This window comes from Podarcis liolepis, assembly GCF_965112155.1.
Source record: "Podarcis liolepis genome assembly, chromosome: 8".
Lineage (NCBI taxonomy): Eukaryota > Metazoa > Chordata > Lepidosauria > Squamata > Lacertidae > Podarcis > Podarcis liolepis.
Genome location: NC_139560.1, coordinates 78,987,785 through 79,010,329, shown reverse-complemented (window position 1 = coordinate 79,010,329; position 22,545 = coordinate 78,987,785). Strand labels below are relative to the sequence as shown.

Sequence of the window (22,545 nt, the reverse complement as noted above, 5' to 3'; positions counted from 1 at the left end):
ACAGCGGGAAGTGCTTCCCACTGTCCCCGGACCTGGGGCTGCGGGGAAAAGATCGCTTCTCCCCGCTGCCCCTTGCTTCAAAAGAGGTCCGGGGACAGCGGGAAGCGCTTCCCACTGTCCCCGGACCTGGGGCTGCGGGGAGAAGATCGCTTCTCCCCGCTGCCCCTTGCTTCAAAAGAGGTCCGGGGACAGCGGGAAGCGCTTCCCACTGTCCCCGGACCTGGGGCTGCGGGGAGAAGATCGCTTCTCCCCGCTGCCCCTTGCTTCAAAAGAGGTCCGGGGACAGCGGGAAGCACTTCCCACTGTCCCCGGACCTGGGGCTGCGGGGAGAAGATCGCTTCTCCCCGCTGCCCCTTGCTTCAAAAGAGGTCCGGGGACAGCGGGAAGCGCTTCCCACTGTCCCCGGACCTGGGGCTGCGGGGAGAAGATCGCTTCTCCCCGCTGCCCCTTGCTTCAAAAGAGGTCCGGGGACAGCGGGAAGCGCTTCCCACTGTCCCCGGACCTGGGGCTGCGGGGAGAAGATCGCTTCTCCCCGCTGCCCCTTGCTTCAAAAGAGGTCCGGGGACAGCGGGGAAGACCCGCTGTCCCCGGAGCTTGCGGGGCAAGCTTCGTTTTGCGAAGCAAGCCCATAGGGAAATTCGTCTTGCGAGGCAACTCGAAAACGAAAAAACCTTTCGTTTTGCGAGTTTTTTGTCTCGCGAGGCGTTCGTCTTGCGGGGTACCACTGTATGGCATATCTGGAATGGGTTTTTCACAGTCATCTTCACCGAATACTAAAATGTTCTTTCCAAATTACCCTTTAACAGGGCTGAACAAACTCATTCAGATATAGTACAGCGGAACCTTGGTTTACAATCATAATCCGTTCCGGAGGTCCGGTTGTAAATCAAAACAGGTTGTAACCCAAGGCACTCTTTCACCAATGGGGCCTCCCCCCCAAAAAGGGGGGGGTTGTAATAAAAAAAAAAAGGATTGTAATCCAAAAAAAGGAACACACATTTCTGGGTTTGACATGGTTGTAATCCAAAACGGTTGCAAACCAAGGTACCATTGTAATGCAAAATCTTACTTCTATGTGCTGGTAATTTGTACAGGATTTAAACCCCCTTTCCCCTTTACAGTTAAGGTAGTTGCATTTTACTTTCATCCAGACACCAACAATTAAAGAGAATTATGTACATGCTCGTTTTTTGGAAGGCAGTGTTAATTTCTAACCCAAAGTATTAAGAGTAGTAATATCGCACTGAAGATAGCTATTCCTAGTGCAAATTCAGAAATGTTAGAGCTAATATAAAATAAGCTTAGTCTTCACCTATCTCCATGGGATTAATTTTACACTGAAACAATAGGTTAAGATGTATTGGTTACTAGCGGAGAACAAGCTGGAATGCCAAGATATTAGGAGATAGTTAAGAATAACGTACGGTAATTCTTCTTTCTAATTGAAAATTAGAACCACTGTGCAATGGAAGTTTTGTTCCTATCTGATGGCCCAATTCCCGAATGAAATTGTCAACAAGTGTCAAACTAGGATTTTGGAGTACCTGCATCTCCAAGCGTTGTGGTGACCCAGTTTACACACAATAGCAAGCCAAACAGTGGCTTTGTGTGAACAAACAAGCGTGTGAGTTTCCAGAGTGATGATTGTAGCCACTGTGCTCCTCCTCTGGTTCTGGCTCTGCCATTCTACTCAGTGTTGTGCTATGGTTTGGCTTCATGTTAACATCCAAACCCAGACTCATTCTTTGTGTGGAGCGAAGCAAGCCATGGTTTTCCCTGGTGTTGCATCCAAAGTGTAAGCAAAGTAGTTCAAAATAAGTTTATAGGCGAGGATGTGCATGTTCTGAGCAGGTGTCTGGAGTTACTGCAGGGCTGGCTCATCAATGAGAATAATAATAATAATAATAATAATAATAATAATAATAATAATAATAATAATAATAATAATTTATTATTTATACCCCGCCCATCTGGCTGGGTTTCCCCAGCCACTCTGGGCGGCTTCCAAAAGAATATTAAAATACTATGGCACATCAAACATTAAAAGCTTCCCTAAACAGGGCTGCCTTCAGATGTCTTCTAAAAGTCTGGTAGTTGTTGTTCTCTTTGACATCTGGTGGGAGGGCGTTCCACAGGGAGGGCGCCACTACCGAGAAGGCCCTCTGCCTGGTTCCCTGTAACTTGGCTTCTCGCAGTGAGGGAACCGCCAGAAGGCCCTTGGTGCTGGACCTCAGTGTCCGGGTAGAACGATGGAGGTGGAGACGCTCCTTCAGGTATATTGGACCGAGGCCGTTTAGGGCTTTAAAGGTCAGCACCAACACTTTGAATTGTGCTCGGAAACGTACTGGGAGCCAATGTAGGTCTTTCAAGACCGGTGTTATATGGTCTCGGCGGCCGCTCCCAGTCACCAGTCTGGCTGCTGCATTCTGGATTAATGTGAGGCAGTCAATTCAGGGGGCAGATCTGGCTTCCTCCATGCGTGCCTGCCACCATGGCTGTTTGCCTGGCTGCTCCCTTTTCTGCCTTGACCTCTGCACCACTGGCTGCTGCTGAGGAGGAGGTGGCGAAGGGGGCAGCCAGGTGTGGAGGAGGCAAAGGCAGCACATGTGTGTGGAAGAGGCAGTGGCAGCAAAGTGGGGAACATTTTCAGTTTTGTCTGAAGCAGCAAAATATCCTGGGCTGGCCCTGCAGAACTGGATCTCAATCGATGCAAGACCAGCATATTGATGAACCATGGAATTAGTATTTAGCCAGTTCTAGATGGGACGCGGGTGGCGCTGTGGGTAAAACCTCAGCGCCTAGGGCTTGCCGATCGAAAGGTCGGCGGTTCGAATCCCCGCGGCGGGGTGCGCTCCCGTTGCTCGGTCCCAGCGCCTGCCAACCTAGCAGTTCGAAAGCACCCCCGGGTGCAAGTAGATAAATAAGGACCGCTTACTGGCGGGAAGGTAAACGGCGTTTCTGTGTGCGGCTCTGGCTTGCCAGAGCAGCGATGTCACGCTGGCCACGTGACCCGGAAGTGTCTCCGGACAGCGCTGACCCGTACGGGCAGGGGTACCTTTACCTTCAGATGGAGTTGCACTGCTCAAACAGAACCAAGACCATAGGTAGGGGGTGCTATTACGTAGATCCAGCCTTGCAGGAGACGTAGTTCTCAAAGTGCCTTTTAATCAACTTCTGTTACATGTGTCAGCTGCAGTCCTACTCGAAAAGTTATCATGCCACTGTTTTCCATGCCCTGACAACATCCCTGTTAGATTACTGTAATGTGCGCCAAACAGAATTGCTTGCTCCCTTGTAACATCTTCAGCAGAGGGATGGCTTTAGGTACCCCATCATCAGGGCTGTCAGGGAGAGGGCCTTCTCCTTTGTGGCATCCCATTTAGGACTCTTCTTCACATCTATTTGTCATGTGCCTCCTTTGCGTGTATTTAAGTGCCAAGTGAAAATGGTTGTTTGTCCACTGATAAAATGCTATGTAATCAATCTTGATTATTGGCTGGTTGGTTGTATGGATTGATGTAAGCTATTTTGGGGGACATGGCTGAATAACAGAGTAAAAGTAGATTAAATAAATAAGGTAATAAATAAATAAAATTTGAAACATTCTTCAAATACCGAATTATTTAACATGCATTATTACTATACCTTTCTGTTGCTTAGAAGTCATTGGTTTTCTCATCCTTTCCTTGGTAGAGAGGTAAATAATTATCCCCCCTCTTCCTTCTGAGATTCTTTTAAAAACGTTTGAAACTGTCAACCTGTTTTCTTTTTCCTCAAATTTTCTTTCTTCTCGGCTGAGCGTGCCTGTTTCCTTAACTTTCCTTGTATGATTTGTAGCTCTCTGAAACGTTAAGAACTTTTCAACATCCCTCTTGAACTAGAGTACCCAGAACCGCTTTCATTTTTAGTAAAGACCAAAACAAATAGGCTTTGATTACTTCAGCTGCCTCTTTATCCTCACTGTGCCTTCTTTTGTATTGAGGAAATATCCAGTGTTGTCTTTGTTTTCCATTTCCTTTTCTAACATATTTAATACAAATTCCTTTGTGTTGGTTGTGTCCTTGTCTATCTGCAATTCATTTAGTGCCTTCTTTTTTGGGATTTAGGCTGTACAGTAATCCTAACTCCACTTACCTGGGAATAAACCATTTTAAATTCAGCAGAAGTTACTTCTGAATAGACATGGTTAGGATTGCACTTAAAGCCTTTTCTAGGAGCTAATGTGGTGTAGTGGTTAGAGGGCTGGACTGTGACCAAAGCCAGTCATAATGGTCACCATGGGCTAATAATTGTGTCTATATCTAATTTATTCATAGGATCATTCTGAACGTTTCTTAAATGTTAATTTCAAAATATATGTCCCACCTTTCTATATAATAAAAGGCAGCTTAAAAACAAAATAAAACAGTACACTGTGATAACAGTAAATAACAATGGGGGATAAAATGGAGGGCATTCATACTAGATATGCTTTATCAATACAATCTGCCCTTTTCGCTCTTGGATCTGTCACATTAGTTTAAATTATTGTTTTTCTGGTATCTTCACCCTTCTCTCTAAATGGGTTTTGGTGTCTTGTATTTGTAGTTTGATCATTAAACAAAAAACAAAAAAGCTCGCTAGCCATTTTGGGCACAGTGCTACCTATAAATCAGAGGGTGGCTGGGAAACCCCTTTCATTCTGAGGTCCACATTCCCTCATGGGCAGCTTTCCAGGGGCTGCATACCAATAGTGTGTGTGGCCAGAAATATACAATCCTCAATCCAGGCAAGCAAGAGTTCAAAGACACATTCCATCCTAAAATCATCAGAGGAGGGTGCAGGGCCTGTGAGGGGCATGGCCTACATAGAGTCCTGAGGGCTGGATAGAGAGAATGAAGGACCACATTTGGCCCCTGGATCCAAGGGTCCCCATCCCTCCTGTAAATTAGCTGCGAATGTGCTTGGTTTACAGAGGAATCCTAACAGTGTCTACTGAAAAGTAGGTCCTACTCAATGCAGTAGGACTTTCTCCCAGGTAAATGGGGTTAGGGTTGCAGCCTTAATCTTTCTAGTTTGCCTGGAGGTCAGTTAGAATTTAAGTGATACCATTCAGTAAATGTATGTTTGTGTAATAACATTCTAATGTGCCATCAACTCTAATGTGCAGCTCAGTTTTCAGAACCTTGAAACCAAAAAAAGTATTTGCTGGAGAATGTAAATGTTCCATCGAATCTAATGTGCACCTTAATTTTTGCAACGTAAGTTGGCCAAAAAAGGTGAGCATTAGATTTGAGTAGATACAGTATATGTGTGTACCTTATTTCAAGAAGATGTCTGCCTGCATATCTATCTATCTATCATCTATCATCTATCATCTATCATCTATCATCTATCATCTATCATCTATCATCTATCATCTATCATCTATCATCTATCATCTATCATCTATCATCTATCTATCATCTATCATCTATCATCTATCATCTATCACCTATCATCTATCTATATCTATCTATCTATCTATAGCCTTTGAACCCTTATTCTTTGAAAGTATTAAATAATGTGGATTTATTAGCCTAGTTGTAATTGAGCAGCCTGTGAAAGCAGAATGTATTTTATCACAAACATTTCTTGAAACCAAAACTTGTCTTGTAAAATGTTAATATCTTGTTTTCTTGGTAACGTATGAATAAGTTGCATTCTGGGCCATGGACATTTTTTGTAAAAGTCGTACCATTAATAATATGGCACTGATACGCTGAGCCACATAATGATGCTTGTTACAGAAAAACAATGTGTTCCCTAATGTCAGAGTTATTTTCCTTTCATAGGTCTCCTACTATGGCTGGTGGGCTCTTTGCAGTCAGTAAGCATTATTTTAGCTACCTCGGCTCTTATGACACAGGAATGGAAGTCTGGGGAGGAGAAAACCTTGAATTTTCATTCCGGGTAAGTAACGTTATAGGAAGTAGCCCTGAAACATTCCCCTCCACGCAAATCTCATTAAGCTCCTTATGTCTCCTGCGTGAATAACTGTCTTTTAAAGGAAATATGCGAGTAGTGTAGTGTAAGTTGTTAATCAAACCAGTCTTGCCAGTGCTATTATGAATACAAAGCCTAGTTCATTCTCCTGAGCTGCTTCTGTTATCCAGAACTAGGTAGTTGTAATAACATTCATATTTTGTAGACCAGTGCTCTGATGGATAACTAGCTGGTGATTCCGTAGTTTCAGGCAAGTCCTACCAAACGTTAATGGAAGTAAAATTGTACTTGCTATGCCCCATATAAGGAAAATAAAGGTAAAGGTAAAGGGACCCCTGACCATTAGGTCCAGTCGTGACCGACTCTGGGGTTGCGGTGCTAATCTCGCTTTATTGGCCGAGGGAGCCGGCGTACAGCTTCCGGGTCATGTGGCCAGCATGACTAAGCCGCTTCTGGCAAACCAGAGCAGCGCACAGAAACGCCATTTACCTTCCCGCTGGAGCAGTACCTATTTATCTACTTGCACTTTGATGTGCTTTCGAACTGCTAGGTTGGCAGGAGCAGGGACCGAGCAATGGGAGCTCACCCCGTCATGGGGATTCGAACCGCTGACCTTCTGATCGGCAAGTCCTAGGTTCTGTGGTTTAACCCACATTGCCACCCGCGTCCCTAAATATTTCCCCCCAAAGATGAACATATTCCCTACTTAAAATTAATGGGACATAAACATACAAGCTTTCTTTGGACTGGGGTGTTTGGGTTTTGTATGGATTGTAATGTCTAGTCATACGCGTATGATCCATAACTGCAAAGTCAATTCTTCTTGGTAGCACCACATGCTATTATCAAGCTTGGTTATATGTAAATAGTGTAGGTTGCATGGCAAAATACAGTTCCTGCCTCCACGTCACTGTTTGGAGAATAGAGCAACATCTGAGAATATAGATGTCATGCTAAGTATGGAACTTGTAGATTAAACTTCCCAAAACACTCTGTACTACATCTACCTATAAAGAAAACTGGTACATACTGTAATGCTTCAGTCTAATACCGCTACTTAAATTATATACTCTTTGATCTTAATATAGTATCTAATTGAACGGATCTAATGCACAAATGAGCCAATAATTATTTCATGCTGTGAAATGCCCAGGCATTTCTTCTGTCCTCTTAGCTGAAGTGTCCTCCGTAGCCACCCGCTGACTCCGTGTATAAAATACATTCTTCAACTAATTACATCCTGTGTAAAGATACTCAATGACTCTGCCCATTTGTCCTGTTCCTTAAAAGTTAAGGCCAGTGCATATCTGCTCAAAGTTCACAAGGAAGAAATCCAAATGTAGGAAATATCAATGTTGTATGCTTCCAGTAATAATTGTGCTAGACTGTTGACATAAGGTACTTGCAATATTTGATTGTGTTCACACGGCATGAGAGATCAAACTTTAGGCAGATTTTTAGGGGAGGAATCATAAATATTGGGTGCTATTCAACTAAGTTGAATAATAAATAAAATTATTATTATTATTATTATTATTATTATTATTATTATTATTATTATTAAGTTCTACTCAAAGTAGACCCACTGAAATTAAGTTAGGTCCATTAATTACAATAGTTCTACTTAGTTGAATACCACGCATAGAATAGATCTTGAAATATGCGTGGAGTTAATCTAAGCTACAGAGGCTGACACAAAACAGAGCTAGCCAGAGCTGGTAATGGAAAGGGATTTGGGAGGAAGCGTGGCAGGAGTATTTGCTCAACTTCTAAAGCATTACCTTGAGCTTCAGTGGTACAAGTAGCTTCTTAAACAGCTGCTGCTTAAGCCAGTTCATAGGATAGGGCTGCTTTATTGCATGCATATAATACAGGCTGTTTTGTTTGTTTTTCTTTATTTTATTTAGATCTGGCAGTGTGGAGGAAGTCTTGAGATCCATCCTTGTTCTCACGTGGGACATGTTTTCCCAAAGCAAGCTCCCTACTCAAGGGCAAAGGCTTTGGCTAACTCTGTCCGTGCTGCAGAAGTGTGGATGGATGCATACAAAGAGCTTTATTACCACAGAAATCCATATGCACGCAAGGTAACCTTACTGTTCAGATCACTTTTCTGAGGATCCTGTCACCTAAATTTTGACTCTAGAGGGAAAAGGGGAGAGGTAAGGCAGCAAGGGGTATTATTTATGCCAGGCACATAATATGAATTGCCTTGGTGTTTGTCTGTTTTTGTAACATGCTGAGAACACAGAGCACTTATTGCAGGGCTGTTAATTCATCTCACAAAAGTGACAAAATTCCTAAAGAATGGAAATGGTCTCCAATGAAGTAGATCTACTAGCACGAGGACTTACGGCTGTGCAAGGGGACTTTCCTTTCCTCCCCACACTCTGCCTCCCTAAATCTGTTCTGATGTTTTCCCCAACCCCCCTGGAGCAAATTTGGGGACGGTGCAGAGGGAGAGGACAGAGAGGGAAAATTCCATTGCACAAGTGGAAACCCGTGCAGTAGTGGATATACTTTGTTGGATACTGCCCCTTAGTGTTTTGCCAGTTTGAAAAAGAATATTCTGCATAATCTTGATAATTATAGGTTAGCTATCCTGACTAGAATAACTGAACTGTTGATAAATACATAACTCTACATTAAAGGAAAGAATTTGATGGTAGAATTATAATTATTACAATTATAATTATTGCCAATCAATGTGGTTTCAGGATTAGTATTACCAAATACATTTATAATCTTGAGAAAATGTGATCAGTTGGATAACTATAAATAGTTGGTTCTAGTAATCTGATTTTCATTTAGAAGAGATAAAACTTAAGAAGGATCGCAGGAAAAAGGATTACTCTGGTACCCAATAGCTCCTGGTGGCATTACATGAAATCAAGAGGGTCCTTCTGCCAGGACATTTGAGGGTTTCTAATTCAAAACTCCATAGGTTGGATCTCTGCTACCATCAGGTAGTCCTACAGAAGGGAGAGGCAATTTTGCCAAAGCCGCCAGTATCCTCAAAAAAGCTGTTCCATATGGTTAGAGAACCCTCTGAAACAGTGTGGGAGGTAATACATGGAGCACTAGGAAGGGGGAATTGGCAAAAATAGCTTCCTTCCGTCCCCACCTTCTGCAGCAAGAGCCTCCACTGGACCTCTGTCTCTTCTGCAAATGGAAGGGGAAACCTGTGTCTAGCCCAGTAGGTTTATTAATGATTTTGAATAGTAACATTGCAGACAGTCAAGGTTACAGCTGTTACTAAAAATGCTGAGGCTAGGTTGGGATATGTTTAAATAGATTCCAAACAATCTGGATCAGTTAATGGGCTGGATACAATCAAATACCACACATTTTTAATGAAGGTAAGAACACAAACTCCCTGATCTAGAAATCTGTAATATGTACTGGTACTACAGATAAAGGGGGGTTATGGTGTTTGTACTGAGTTACCTTTGTGAGACTTCACACAGATTTTGTCTGGATTTGGGTCCTTCACTATAAGCTATGATGCTTGACTATAGGGAATTTTGCTGGTAACTAACCCTCTTTCAATTGTGGTCATACCATCGGAGCCAACCCCTAGGGGCTGAGGTCCCTTTTACCCCCCCATAAAATATTTGATGGGACCAGCCCCTCCCCAAGTTGAGGTGCATTGCCATTCAAATGGTGTGTGGGGGCCATGTCATGTGACTGATTACGTAAGGCAGGGCTTACCTCCCCCCAATATTTAATTCAAGCTGGCATCCCTGGATCATACTAAATATGGTCTTTGCTCTATCAGGATAGTATTAGGAAACAGTGTTTGAAGGTCAGGGACTTGCTGTGAACACGTGCATCAGTTTTATTGCAGTAACAAAACTAAAGTTTGGATGTGAAATCAGAACATCCAAGTAGAAAAAGCATATAGAATATTAACTTAATGGTGTTTGTATGTTGATGTCCTATTTTGACCACACTGTAAAATGCTGGAGGAGGAGATTTATATACTTAGCATTACATTTTATCTGTACTTTCAGGCCTGCACAAATTGTGACTAGCCAGGGAAAAAAACCATGGTGCACCAGCCATGTTTTGTGGCCTGCCAGAATCTAATAGCTTCCCCTATCCCTATCCCATTTTTGCCATTTCAACCCAGTAGCAGAATGTTATGACTATATGACTGGTGGCCTGAATTCAGCTTGGTAGGTCACAGGTTGTACAAACCTGACAAATATTCCACGCAGATGGACTCCATTTCCCTCCTGACATTTCAAAGTTTATGCTGTAGCTTTCCTTATGTTGAAATTTCAATTTACTTTTGGTTTTCTTTTTAGGAGCCTTATGGAGATGTGACAGAAAGAAGATTTCTTCGAGAGAAGTTGAAATGCAAGGATTTCAAGTGGTACTTGGATAATATTTACCCAGAACTCCATGTGCCAGAGGACAGGCCTGGCTTTTTTGGAATGGTAAGTAAAATGTTTTTTTAAGAGGGGTTTTTTGTAAGACTGACATCTCTCCTTCAGGATAGTTTGGCAAGGCAGAAATCAGCAGAAAGTGTAATAAGTTCAAATCTCACCCTAGCCATGAATTCACTAGGTAGCCTTAGGTAATCCACTGTCTCTCAGCACTGGACACCGTGTCAATAATAATACCATCTACCTTGTACAGAGTTATCGTAAGAAGTACTGTTAATGTGCAATGTATCGGACAATCGACTTCCAAAAAAGTTTGAAAACCAGAACACTTACTTCTGGGTTTTCGGCGTTTAAGAACCAAGGCGTTTGAAAACCAAGGTACCACTGTATAACTAGGTTCTTCTGGAGCTCATCAAGGGTCCAGAATCGTATTTGCAGCAATACAGTGGTACCTCGGGTTAAGTACTTAATTCGTTCCGGAGGTCCGTTCTTAACCTGAAACTGTTCTTAACCTGAGGCACCACTTTAGCTAATGGGGCCTCCTGATGCCGCCGTGCCGCCGGAGCCCGATTTCTGTTCTTATCCTGAAGCAAAGTTCTTAACTTGAAGCACTATTTCTGGGTTAGTGGAGTGTGTAACCTGAAGTGTATGTAACCTGAAGCGTATGTAACCCGAGGTACCACTGTAATCAGCTAGATGCTTCCCACTAATTAGATCCTATGATAGGGATGGTATAATGCAGGGGTCAGCAAACTTTTTTAGCAGTTGGGAGGCCAGACTATATTTTTTTGGGGGGGGGAATGAACAAATTGCTATGCCCCACAAATAACCCAGAGATGCATTTTAAATAAAAGGACACATTCTACTCATGTAAAAACACGCTGATTCCCGGACCATCCATGGGCCAGATTTAGAAGGCGATTGGACCGCATCCGGCCTCCGGCCCTTAGTTTGCCTACCCATGGTATAATGCCACTATAAGGGAGCCATGCTTTTTTTCTGGCAATACCCCTTCACATGTGTGCCACTACCACAATATGTTAACATTTACCATATGTCATGTGTAAGTGTATTATGTAATATATCAGATGACTGGCTAACAGATGTTCCTCCATTGGCTTCCTTTTTGCTGCCTACCAAGAGGATACCTATCCAGTACAGTGGTGCCCCGCAAGACGAATGCCTCGCAAGACGGAAAACCCGCTAGACGAAAGGGTTTTCCGTTTTTGAGCTGATTCGCAAGACGATTTTCCCTATGGGCTTGCTTTGCAAGACGAAAACGTCTTGCGAGTGTTCCGATTTTTTTCCGCTCCCCCCCCCTTTTTCTAAGCCGCTAAGCTGCTAATAGCCTTTTAGCCGCTAATCCGCTAAGCCTTTAATAGCCGCTAAACCGCTAATAGCGCTAATCCGCTAAGCCGCTAATAGGGTTGCTTCACAAGACGAAAAAACCGCTAGACGAAGAGACTCGCGGAACGGATTAATTTCGTCTTGCGAGGCACCACTGTATTGTCTGGGCTGTCTTCCCCGTAGCCGAAAACATCTTGCCCAGTCATGCTTGCTTTATGTTATATTTCCTTCCCTCTACTGGTTTTATTAGTTCTTGGCAGATCCTTTCTTTATGAAATCCTTTTTTTTTTTTTTTTTGGTGATACTGCTGTGAATTTCCTTGAAGGGAAAATTATTCTTCTTTTTATGTAGCTCTCGGGTCTGACATTTTGAGTTCAATGCAAATAAAGAATCAGTTCATTCCATGCTTGTTTTCACTGGGGAGAACTATGTTTACGACACATACAGCTTCCCAGCAAATTAGTACACAGAAGACCTGAAAGTCCTTCCAATGAGGATTCAGTCACATTATATTCGACCTGGCCTAAAGAAATTTGGAGCTAGGGTCAATAGTAATTCATATTGAAATTATTATTATTCATGACACTTCTCAACAGCATGACACTTCTCAACAGCAAATTCTCATTTGCTACCTCATTCTTCGTAAAATAGTGAATATAAAGTTAGATTATAAAAATAGTCCATATACCGAGTGAATTTTAATCATTGGTCTTCATCACCAGCTCGTATTTGACATTTCAAGACCAATTATAGAACGTGGGCACAAAGAACAGTCAGCATGTTTTAAAAAGCTCCAGGGCATATATTTTCAGGCAGTTACCAACACAATCTGGAGAGGAAATCCCCCCCAAAATATAATTGCATTCTGTGTGTGGTACCTGACTAAGTCATATTCATAGTAGAGCCCCTGAAATCAGTAGGCTTACGTTACTAGTCAGGACTAATTTAAGATCATTGGTTCCTACTATTTAGTTTTGATGGTTTCTCATTAAAAAAAAAAAATCTTATTGCTGCATCTGATGTGATACTGAATTATAAGCTGCTAAATTAATAGTTTTTAAAGTGCAGTGACTGATGGGATGTTTAGATTGTGGGCTGGTGTCTCTTAACTGCCTTCTGCTGCCTTTCAGCTAAAGAACAGAGGGATGGCAAATTATTGTTTTGATTATAATCCTCTTGATGACCATGATATAACAGGACGTGTAGTCATATTATATCCTTGTCATGGCATGGGACAAAATCAGGTAAGATTTCCCCTTTACTTCCATTAGAGGGTCAAAATGTAGTTGCCCTTTCTTTGTGCATGTTTTTTGATATTAAAATATTTACAACCCACTCCGTCCTGCTTGATCTCAGGCAGGACACCTACTTTGTATATTGAAGCGTTGTATTAATGAATTAACGCACACAAAACAATAAACAATGAACACTAATCTTAAAGCACAAAGCAAATTGTAGTAAAGGTAAAGGGACCCCTGACCATTAAGTCCAGTCGTGGCCGACTCTGGGGTTGCGGCGCTCATCTCGCTTTATTGGCCGAGGGAGCCGGCGTACAGCTTCCAGGTCATGTGGCCAGCATAACTAAGCCGCTTCTGGTGAACCAGAGCAGTGCACGGAAATGCCATTTACCTTCCCACCGGAGAGATACCTATTTATCTGCTTGCACTTTGACGTGCTTTCGAACTGCTAGGTTGGCAGGAGCAGGGACCGAGCAACAGGAGCTCACCCCATTGCAGGGATTCAAACCTCCAACCTTCTGATTGGCGAATTGTAGAACCAGGCAGCAAATTTTGACAGTGCACAAATGCCTAAGTAAATAACCAGTTTTTAACCTGGCACCAAAACAAAGCCGAAGTTGTTCCAGGTAGACCTCAGAAAGGAGGCCTTTCCATAACCTATTCCATCAGGCCTATTTTCTGCATCTTGACATAATGGGCATCTCCTAAAGATGGTATCTTAACGAGCCGATCTCAGAGTTCAGGCAGTTTGTTTGTTTGTTTATAAATTCAACCATTTAACACCATAGTGGAGAGAGATGCTGCTTCAAATACCCTAAGTTCCCATTTCTTTAGGGTTTTAGTGACTCTAAATTTATGAAATAGGTCCAGAAGTGTATTTGCAATCAATGCAATGCATCTTAGCTCTGGCTTCAATATGTAGTTCCACTTAGCAGCCTAGCTGCCACATTTTACACTAACTGAAACTTCAATGTCTTCATCAGGAGCAGCCCCATATAGAGTGCATTGCAGTCACTGAACTGGGGACTACCAGAGCATGTATTACTGTGGAGATGCTATCCCTGATCAAGAACGACTGTAGCTGGTAGATCAAACTGAAGTTGGCCAAACAGACTCCAAGCCATACACCTGCTCCTTTGGGGCAGGGTGTCTTTTGTGTGTCAAAACGCTTCCATGTTGTTTGCCTAATTCCCATTCACAAAAACCATCAACCCACAAGGCCTCTGTCTTGTTGGGATTCGGTCTGTTTATTAGTTCATATGCAACTTCCCCTAACTTGGGGAGCAGCCTCATACAGATATTATATGAAGCATGTTCCCAGCAGCAGGGGGTGTGGGGGAGCAAAGCAGCTGTAGTTTTAGCACTATGCACCAGAAAGCTGTGTACACCAGGCATAGGCAAACTCGGCCCGCCAGATGTTTTGGGACTTCAACTCCCATCATCCCTAGCTAACAGGACCAGTGGTCAGGGATGATGGGAATTGTAGTCCCAAAACATCTGGAGGGCTGAGTTTCCCTATGCACCTGGTATAAACCTTTAAACCATAGTTAAGCCTAACTGTGGTTTAAAGTGACATGCAAACTGGTAAAATAAGTTGTTTCAAAGTCTAAAGTTGTTTCAAAGTGCTAAATTGGATCGCTCTCTAGGGTGATGCAGATTACTCAAATTTGCATACAACTTTTCCCACTATAATTCCCCCCCCCCCCTGCAAAACCCACTTCACTGATTGCAACCGCAGGCGGCTTTGTTTTTATGGTCTAAGATCTAAATTCTGGTGGCATTCATCTCCTGGGCATAGCCAGAGTGAGTCTATTGGTGTGCACTTCACCTTTCCCAGCTGGCTGCATGTCTCTTCACTGCTGTTGCAGAGCCTGCAGCGGGCTTTGTTTGAAGCTCTTAGCCCCACAGCTTCTTCTGCTGTAACAGCTGCTCTCGCATTTGAGGTCCTCCAGCTCACTCAGGGCTAAATGGAGGAGGAAGGCGTTTGCCTTTTCAGCTGCTTTCTCTCGGCTCTGTACTCTGTGGATCAAGCGAACAAACCTTTATTAACGCTGTAAACCTCCTGTCCTGCCCCAATTCCCACAACCCCTTCTTTCCCTCCTCTTTCTTCTCATGGTCCTAGCTGATTATGAAATACCCTCCCCAGAGATTCTTGTTTGGCACCTACCATCCTATCTTTTAGGTGCAGAGTTAAAATTATTCTCTTCCCTTGGGCTTTTGGTAAGTAAAAGCACAATCCTTTGGCCGTTTGTTGTGTGCCAATTTTCCTGCTGCTAGTTTCTGTTACTGATTTGTTTGTGTTTTAAACTTGTGTGAATTTTATATTTTGTCTTGGATTTATATTCATTACCACTAACTACTGTTAAATAATAATAATAATAATAATAATAATAATAATAATAATATAAAAAATAAATTTATAATTTATACCCCGCCCATCTGCCTGGGCTTCCCCAGCCACTCTGGGCGGCTTCCAAAAAAAATATTAAAATACTCTAATACATCAAACATTAAAAGCTTCCCTAAACAGGGCTGCCTTCAGACGTCTTCTAAAAGTCTGGTAGTTGTTGTTCTCTTTGACATATTGGCAGTAGTTAGTGCCTGATGAACAAATTACCAAAAACAATCTATGTCGGGGCTGCAATTCAGAAAGGTTACAGTTGTCGCTACTGGATATGTTAATTTAGTTCCTGGTCTGGAGGGACCCCCCCCCCCAAAAAAAATACAACTTTTTTTGCATTTAATCTCTAGAAGGCTGTCTGTCTGAATGTCACACATAAATACCTAAAGTTTTAGTAGAGATTATATTTCCGTTTGGGGTTTGCAGTTTTTTGAATACACCTCCCACAATGAAATTCGTTACAACACACGGCAACCTGAAGTCTGTGCAGCGGTTGATCCGGGATCTGATTATTTGAAAATGTATTTGTGCCAAGAAGGTATCCAGAACATTCCTGAGAATCAGAAAATTTTCTTTAGAGAGGTAAGGATGCAGCCCAGTCTTTTTGCTTGTATTGTACAGCCAGCAGCCATTAGCAATGAGTTAATGGGTCCCCGAAAGAAGCTTCAAACAGAATTGCTCTCTAGAATAGTGGGGTGGCGGTTCATTGCTTGTTTCCCCTCACTCACTGAAACTACTTCAAATGTATTCATGCTTAAGAAGAAGGTTGGTTTTAGTACAATGTGAGGGTCAGGGGTCTGAAAGCTGTTGCCCACCTGTGTCCGCCCCCCCCCCGCCCCCCGCCCCTGAAAGATCAGGATTTCCTGGATAAGCTTCCACTGTAGATTGCAGCACCACTTGATCGGCGCAACCCCAGTTGATACTGGACTGTAAAGAATGATAATATGCCTTCCTCTTTTAAGGCAGATATGCTATCTGAAACCCCTGTATACGGTTGGTGATTTGCAGATCCAGGCCATTGCAGCCCTTCACCAAAGTATTTTTGATTGACTAAGGAAAAGGAGGACGTACCCTCAAATTTTAAACTTCATATCAGATTAAAATCCTTTTTTTATTTCACTTTATTCAGTAGGTATATGTTTAAATTGTTGCTCCCTTGCTACATAGACTGTTTCAGCTACATTGTGATAATTACTACCAACAACTTTGTCAGAACTTCCAGAGAATTGTTGAGTTGAAAGGGACCCTGAGGGTCATCTAGTCCAACCCCCTGCAAAGCAGGAATCTCAGCTAAAACATCCATGACAGATGACCATCCAGCTTCTACTTAAAAACCTCCAAGGAAGGAGAGTGCACTACCTCTCATGGGAGTCTGTTCCTAATGTTTATAAACAGCATTTAAGTATGAAATAGTTTTGCCAGAACTCATGTTAAAGTTAATTTCTACACTGATCAGCAAAGGCTGCATTCGGAGGGTTTCAAGAAAAAGAGTTCTCCTTAATTACCATTGTCTTGACAGAGAGTCAGTTGCTTACTAGGAGAGACTGCAGTTGCCAAATAATCTTCAGATTCTGAATCTGCACACACAAAATATTGACAGAATCCCACGCCTCTTTGCTTTTCTGTTAGTCTTCCTTCTTTTAGTTAGAGACTAATAAAAAGCTAAAAAGCGATGTTGATAAGTGCATTATCAGCTGGACTCTCACATATTATTATACTGTCTTTACTGTAAAGTATCAAGTGTTCTGTACCATCTTTTGTAGGATGGAACGTTACTCCATGTGCAGACCCAGAAGTGCTTACAAGCAGAATCAAATGCTTATGATGGCAATTCGGCACCTTTATTACGGCCGTGCTCCAATTCAGAATACCAGAAGTGGTTTTTCGAAGAAAGGAGCTGATGTGGAACTCCACTATTTTGTGCAAGAAAATTATTGAAATGGAAGAAAGAAAACCTTTAATTTTTTTTATGCAGAAGGGCTGCACTTTTCCTTTTCTACTTTCCTGGAATACTAGCAGGCATTGGAATGTATATATTAAATTGGTACAGATTTTCCTACACAAGAAATCCGTACCTTACTTGGCAGCTATATGACTTCTCCAAAAGTGTCCTAATCCCACCCCTGCCCCTGCCAATAGGCCATGTATTTATATAAACCTGTTAAGTATGGTAATGAAATGCAAACGATTGCACTAACATTTGACAACGTAAATATTTATTTTTTTAGCAAGAGTTTCTGCAGTTGTGCCTCTCTAAGAGATATAAAAATGGGCCAAATTTTGCTGTGAAATGTGTGATTACAGGAGATTTCAAGTAGATTTATTTTCTGTGTACACCTGACATCTTAGGACTGAGTAGCAAACATGGTGGCCTTCAGTTGATGTTGGATCTAGCTCCCATCAGCCTCAGCCTGAATGGCCAATAGTCATGGATGATGGGTGTTGTAGTCCAACAGTATCTGGAGGCTACTCTGTTGGCTATCCCTGCTTTAGGGCTAGTACATTTGCTCAGACACTGGAGAACCATACAGATAGTACATACTGGAAATTCGACCATAGGCAATCATAATATAAAATATCAAACAATCATGCTGTGTCATGGCATACTAGGTTAAAATTACTAATCATTTAGTGATTGAAATTAACCTTTTAAAGCACCCATCGTAAGCTTTATTTCGGCAAAAAATGGTGAAGTAGATGTACTGGGGGGCCTATTTCTGGCATACAGAAAAATTAGTGAAGGGGAAAAGAATTTGCAGGAGCAGATTTACTAAGGGGGAAACTATGTGTTGCACTGCAGCCATGTGTCACAAAGCACTGACAGCCCCATCTGTGTGGCAAAGCACATTCAGGTGGGGGCAGTTTGCATCAGTTGAGGAGAGGTGAACAGTTAACCCTTTTCTTGCCGGGCGCTGTTCCTCTGAAGCTTCCCCTTCCAATGTGCTTTTAGTATTCTGAACCTGCATTGATCTCACAACTAGGTCTGGAGCCCTCTAGGTACAAAGGCAGCTGCAGGGGTGGGATGTTCCAGGAGGAGAGTTGCTGCAAAGGGAAGGGTTAAGCCTCTCATTTCCTCCTGGCCTTTTCCTAATGCAGATCTCCACCTCTGGAAGGTGCTTTGCAATGGAGAAGGAGGCGTTGGGTTTGTTTCATATGTTTGTGACTTAATGGGTAGTTTGCCCCTGCTAATTAAGGCAACCAAGGATAGCATTCAGTTTTAAAGCTTTTAAAATAACTTGAAACTTTTTCTATACTTCGCACATTCAAGTTATACTCAGAATAGTCCCATGCAAATCAGTGAACCTAAGTAAGTGAAATATTGCTATTAGTGGGTTTGCTTTGAGTATGACTTAGTTGAATATCACCCAGAGTCTTGGGTTTTAAAGAACCAACAAAACTACCTCAGACCACAAATTTTGAACTGGGCTTTAATCTTATGGTACTGTTTAATATGAGAATTTTCCTTTTGAAAAACATGATAGGAAATGTCCCCATGCTCTGCTAGCACATAGCAGCCAACTTCAATAAAGCAAATATTACATTATACCAGAGGGTACCAGTTTACTAGCATAAAGTTAATTATACCAGATTAGGCAATTGATACTATGTTAAAACTAAGTTTCAGTAGCCAGCTTCCATCACTGGTTCTCCACTACGGAGAAGAAAAACTAACTGTAGTGGTTGGCACTTCAACACAAAGGGATTTTTCTGCCTTGAGCCATTCATGTACCAAATTTTGGGCTGCTCTACTTAGGGCATAACCAATCTTCAAGCCATACAGTGCCAAAGTCCCACTTGACATGATAACTCCACTTATCTGCATGACAGAAAAGATGAGGTGTGATATCGGTGTGAGGAATCCTGCACAGCATCTATACTTTCTCCCCCCCCCCCCAGATAGTTCCTACACTTCTGTTTGTGTGCTTAAACAGAAGATAGGGATACTTTTATTGTCGCTTCCTCACTTGAAATATTTCTCAACAGAGTAAGTGAAACTTACTTTGAGAGAGTGTGGAGGATTGTAGCTTAATCAGAAACAATTCTTAGTCAGTGTTGAATCACCAGTCTTGGAATTTTTCAGGCAACAACAATTGATACATTGCCAGTTTTCACAGATCAAGCTTCATCATCTCATACCTCTTTGGACTTCAGTTGAGGTTCATCAACTTCTTCAGTGTCTCATGAAGGATAGCCCAAAGCAACACCTGCCTGGATTGCCTGTTATTTCATCGGGTATACACTATGCTCCCTGGGAAATATGCTTCAGGAGTACCATTTTCCACCATTAACACCACCCCTGGTGTTTGCTGGGTATATCAGAGAAGAAGACGACAAATATATGGGAAGCAGGATAACATGAAAGCATAGGGAAGATGGCATCTGAAGAAATGCTGCAAACCTGGGAAGGGGGTGAAGCAGTAGCACACCATCACTGATGGTATTTTTCTTGCAGCACCAAAATTGCATGATTTTTGTTGCTTTTCAAAGCGGTCTATAATTCTGATCCATATCAGACACTGTTGACATGCATCATGTGCTATGAAATTACATAGTTCTTGGAGGCTGCTTCTTCCTAAGTGCCTTAAAAACTAAGCAGTCTTATTCTGTTGGATATATTGGGAGGTTTCTTCACCTTATGCTTTGATTCGTGTTATCACATGGCTGTTGAAACTGTTTAAAAGTATGATAAATGTTGTTTAGTAACTTTATAAATGATAGTGAGACTGTTTTATAATGGTTAGATATCCAACTTTTTCTAGGAATGTGAGCATAGGTGGGAGGTTTGTCTAAGACTGTATAAAGTTCTGTGTTCAATTAATGTAGCAAGTACAAAAGCCAATAAACTATTTGTTGATTTGTCCTTCAACTTTTCCTTTTAACCTTTTTTTTTAAATCTCCTACAGGCCTTATCTGCCAGAAGCAGGCAAGTAAAACAAGAAATACGTTGACTGCCAGTTTCCTTTTTCTGAAAGTATAGTCTTTTCTAAAAGACTATACTTTGAAGATTCTTTTGAATCTAATACTGACATTAATTGCACTACCTCGCAGAATACCTGTTTTTTTTTATTCTACAACATTTGCATTTAGATAACTGCTGGATTTTGACCCATGAAATCTAAGGAGTCTTTAAGACAGACATGAGAGGTCATTGCAGTGTGAAGGGTAAATAGGCACTTCTGATGCCATTTAAAATGTTTTAGTCATAGGATAAGAGTTTTGTTACGAATATACACACACGAAAAAAAACCTGGAATGTCAGTATTGGTAATAGAGCAATAGAAACAACTGAACATTATTTCTTGATTGTATATTTTCCACTTAGCTACTTAAAGCAGAGATTAGACAGGTAACTACTAGAGACAGAGCCTTTTCTGTGGTTGCACCTTAATTGTGGAACTTCATTGCTGTCATTGCTTTGCTCAGCAAAGTCTGTCCTATTTTTTTATTATTTTGGACCTTTTTTAAAAAAATGATTCTCCTGCATGTTTGTGTGCATTCTTTATGCTTTTGACTTTCGGCTATTTTTATTATTTTGATAATTTGCTCACTCCCCTGGAACCCAGTAATCTCATAAAGGCATTTTTTACAAAATATATTATAAAAACACCTGCTATGATGGTAGGTCAGATACATCTGGGGGAATGCTTGTAACCTGCAGAGACCCCTTGCAGGTTGTAGTGTTTCTTTTGTGTGCACAGATAACCTTGATGGTGTAGCCCAGGCAATTCAATCTCAATGGTAGTACAAAATGACTCTGCTGCGACAGTCATTTTGTCCCCTAAGTGCAGCACTTTATTTTTCCTCACATACGATTAAGTGGCAGAAAGTAAAAGAGTGCACTCATATGCCATAAGAGTTGCAGTTAAATTTATTGGATTACTCCATTATCTGGGACAGATAGGAGCTTTTGCGTCTTTTTAACTTAAGTTATATTCATCGTTTTGACCCATGCAATTTAAAGTGAACCACTGAGAACCAAACCAACTCATCTGCTTAGCCTTACACATTTTATCTTCATTCTGTGTCTTTTTATTGGTGAAATGCTGGAACATATCATATCAATATTTATAGAGTGTACATCATCTCTTTTGGGGTCTGACAGATTTCAGGATGATTCCCCTCCCCAATATTAATATATGTATTCCACTTTTTTAACATTGTATCTTTGTCATTTGATGGCTTTGTATGTTCGATTATCTCTAGGTGTAACATTGCACCCTTCTATTATTTTTGTTTGTTTGGTTATCTTAACCTTCTATATCGCCTTTCATCTGAGAATCACAGGGCAGTTTACAATATAAAAACACAAAAATACATACGATAATATCAGATAAAAACAATACGCCCACATTTACAAGGCCATAGATTGTTTAATTAGCCAAAGGCCTGGGGAATGTTTTTGCCGGGCACCTAAAGATATGTAATGAAGGTGCCAGGCAAGCCTTCCTTGGGAGGGCATTCCACAAGCAGGGAGCCACCACAGAAAAGGCCTGTTCTTGTGTTGCCACTCTCTGGACCTCTTGTGGAGGAGGCACACAAAGGGCCTCAGTGTAGTCAACTCTTTAGTAACTAATAACCTAGACATTCCTTGGATGACTGCCGACTGAAGGCAGTCTATGTACATTGTGGCCTCAGAAGTAAGCATAATGTCACACACTTCATCGGGAGAAGGGTAATTAGACTGAAACAGAACAGCATTCATTGCTCCAGTATCCCAAGTCAGAAACACTGAAACTACTAGTCCAGCAAGGAAGCATTGTTGTTACCTGAAACACAAGCAGTTACCTATGGCCTGTCTGAGTAACACTGCTTGGGAAGAAGTTCTCTGGGGAGTTCTTGGTGGAAAACCAGAGATTTCAGAAGCCCTGCAAAGCTGAGCCATAAGGCTATAAAAACCACAGGTATGGAGAACCGTAGAGGTGAAAATAGCTAGCTCTAAAGCATTCACCATACAATATCTGTTACAAACGCCTGCTTGGTGTAGTTGCAACAAGCAGGTGCATCTCTCGATCCTCTGGGAACATAAGGAGGCTAGCATTTATCAAGGCACCTGCTCCCTAGCAGCAGACACTGCCAGAGTTTCTCAATGCCAGTGCTCTTAATACAGAGCAACAGGCCATGGAGCTGGGGAAATTAACCAGCTGGAGAATAATAGTTTGGTCCCAAAAAAATACACCCGTATCTGAAACGCACATATGAGAAAGAC

General features: G+C 41.9%; 1 protein-coding gene across 1 annotated transcript in view; it reads left to right on the top strand.

The window, feature by feature from the left end:
* Nucleotides 1-20,205, top strand: part of GALNT12 (polypeptide N-acetylgalactosaminyltransferase 12) — a 36,319-nt gene extending 16,114 nt beyond the window's left edge. Inside the window, exons 5-10 of the mRNA XM_083519400.1 lie at nucleotides 5,814-5,931; nucleotides 7,872-8,048; nucleotides 10,272-10,403; nucleotides 12,830-12,943; nucleotides 15,765-15,920; nucleotides 17,102-20,205. Of these exons, the coding sequence (XP_083375526.1) occupies nucleotides 5,814-5,931; nucleotides 7,872-8,048; nucleotides 10,272-10,403; nucleotides 12,830-12,943; nucleotides 15,765-15,920; nucleotides 17,102-17,239 (835 nt within the window). The 3' untranslated portion in view covers nucleotides 17,240-20,205. The remainder of the gene's footprint in view (nucleotides 1-5,813; nucleotides 5,932-7,871; nucleotides 8,049-10,271; nucleotides 10,404-12,829; nucleotides 12,944-15,764; nucleotides 15,921-17,101) is intronic.
* Nucleotides 20,206-22,545: the final 2,340 nt, after the last annotated feature.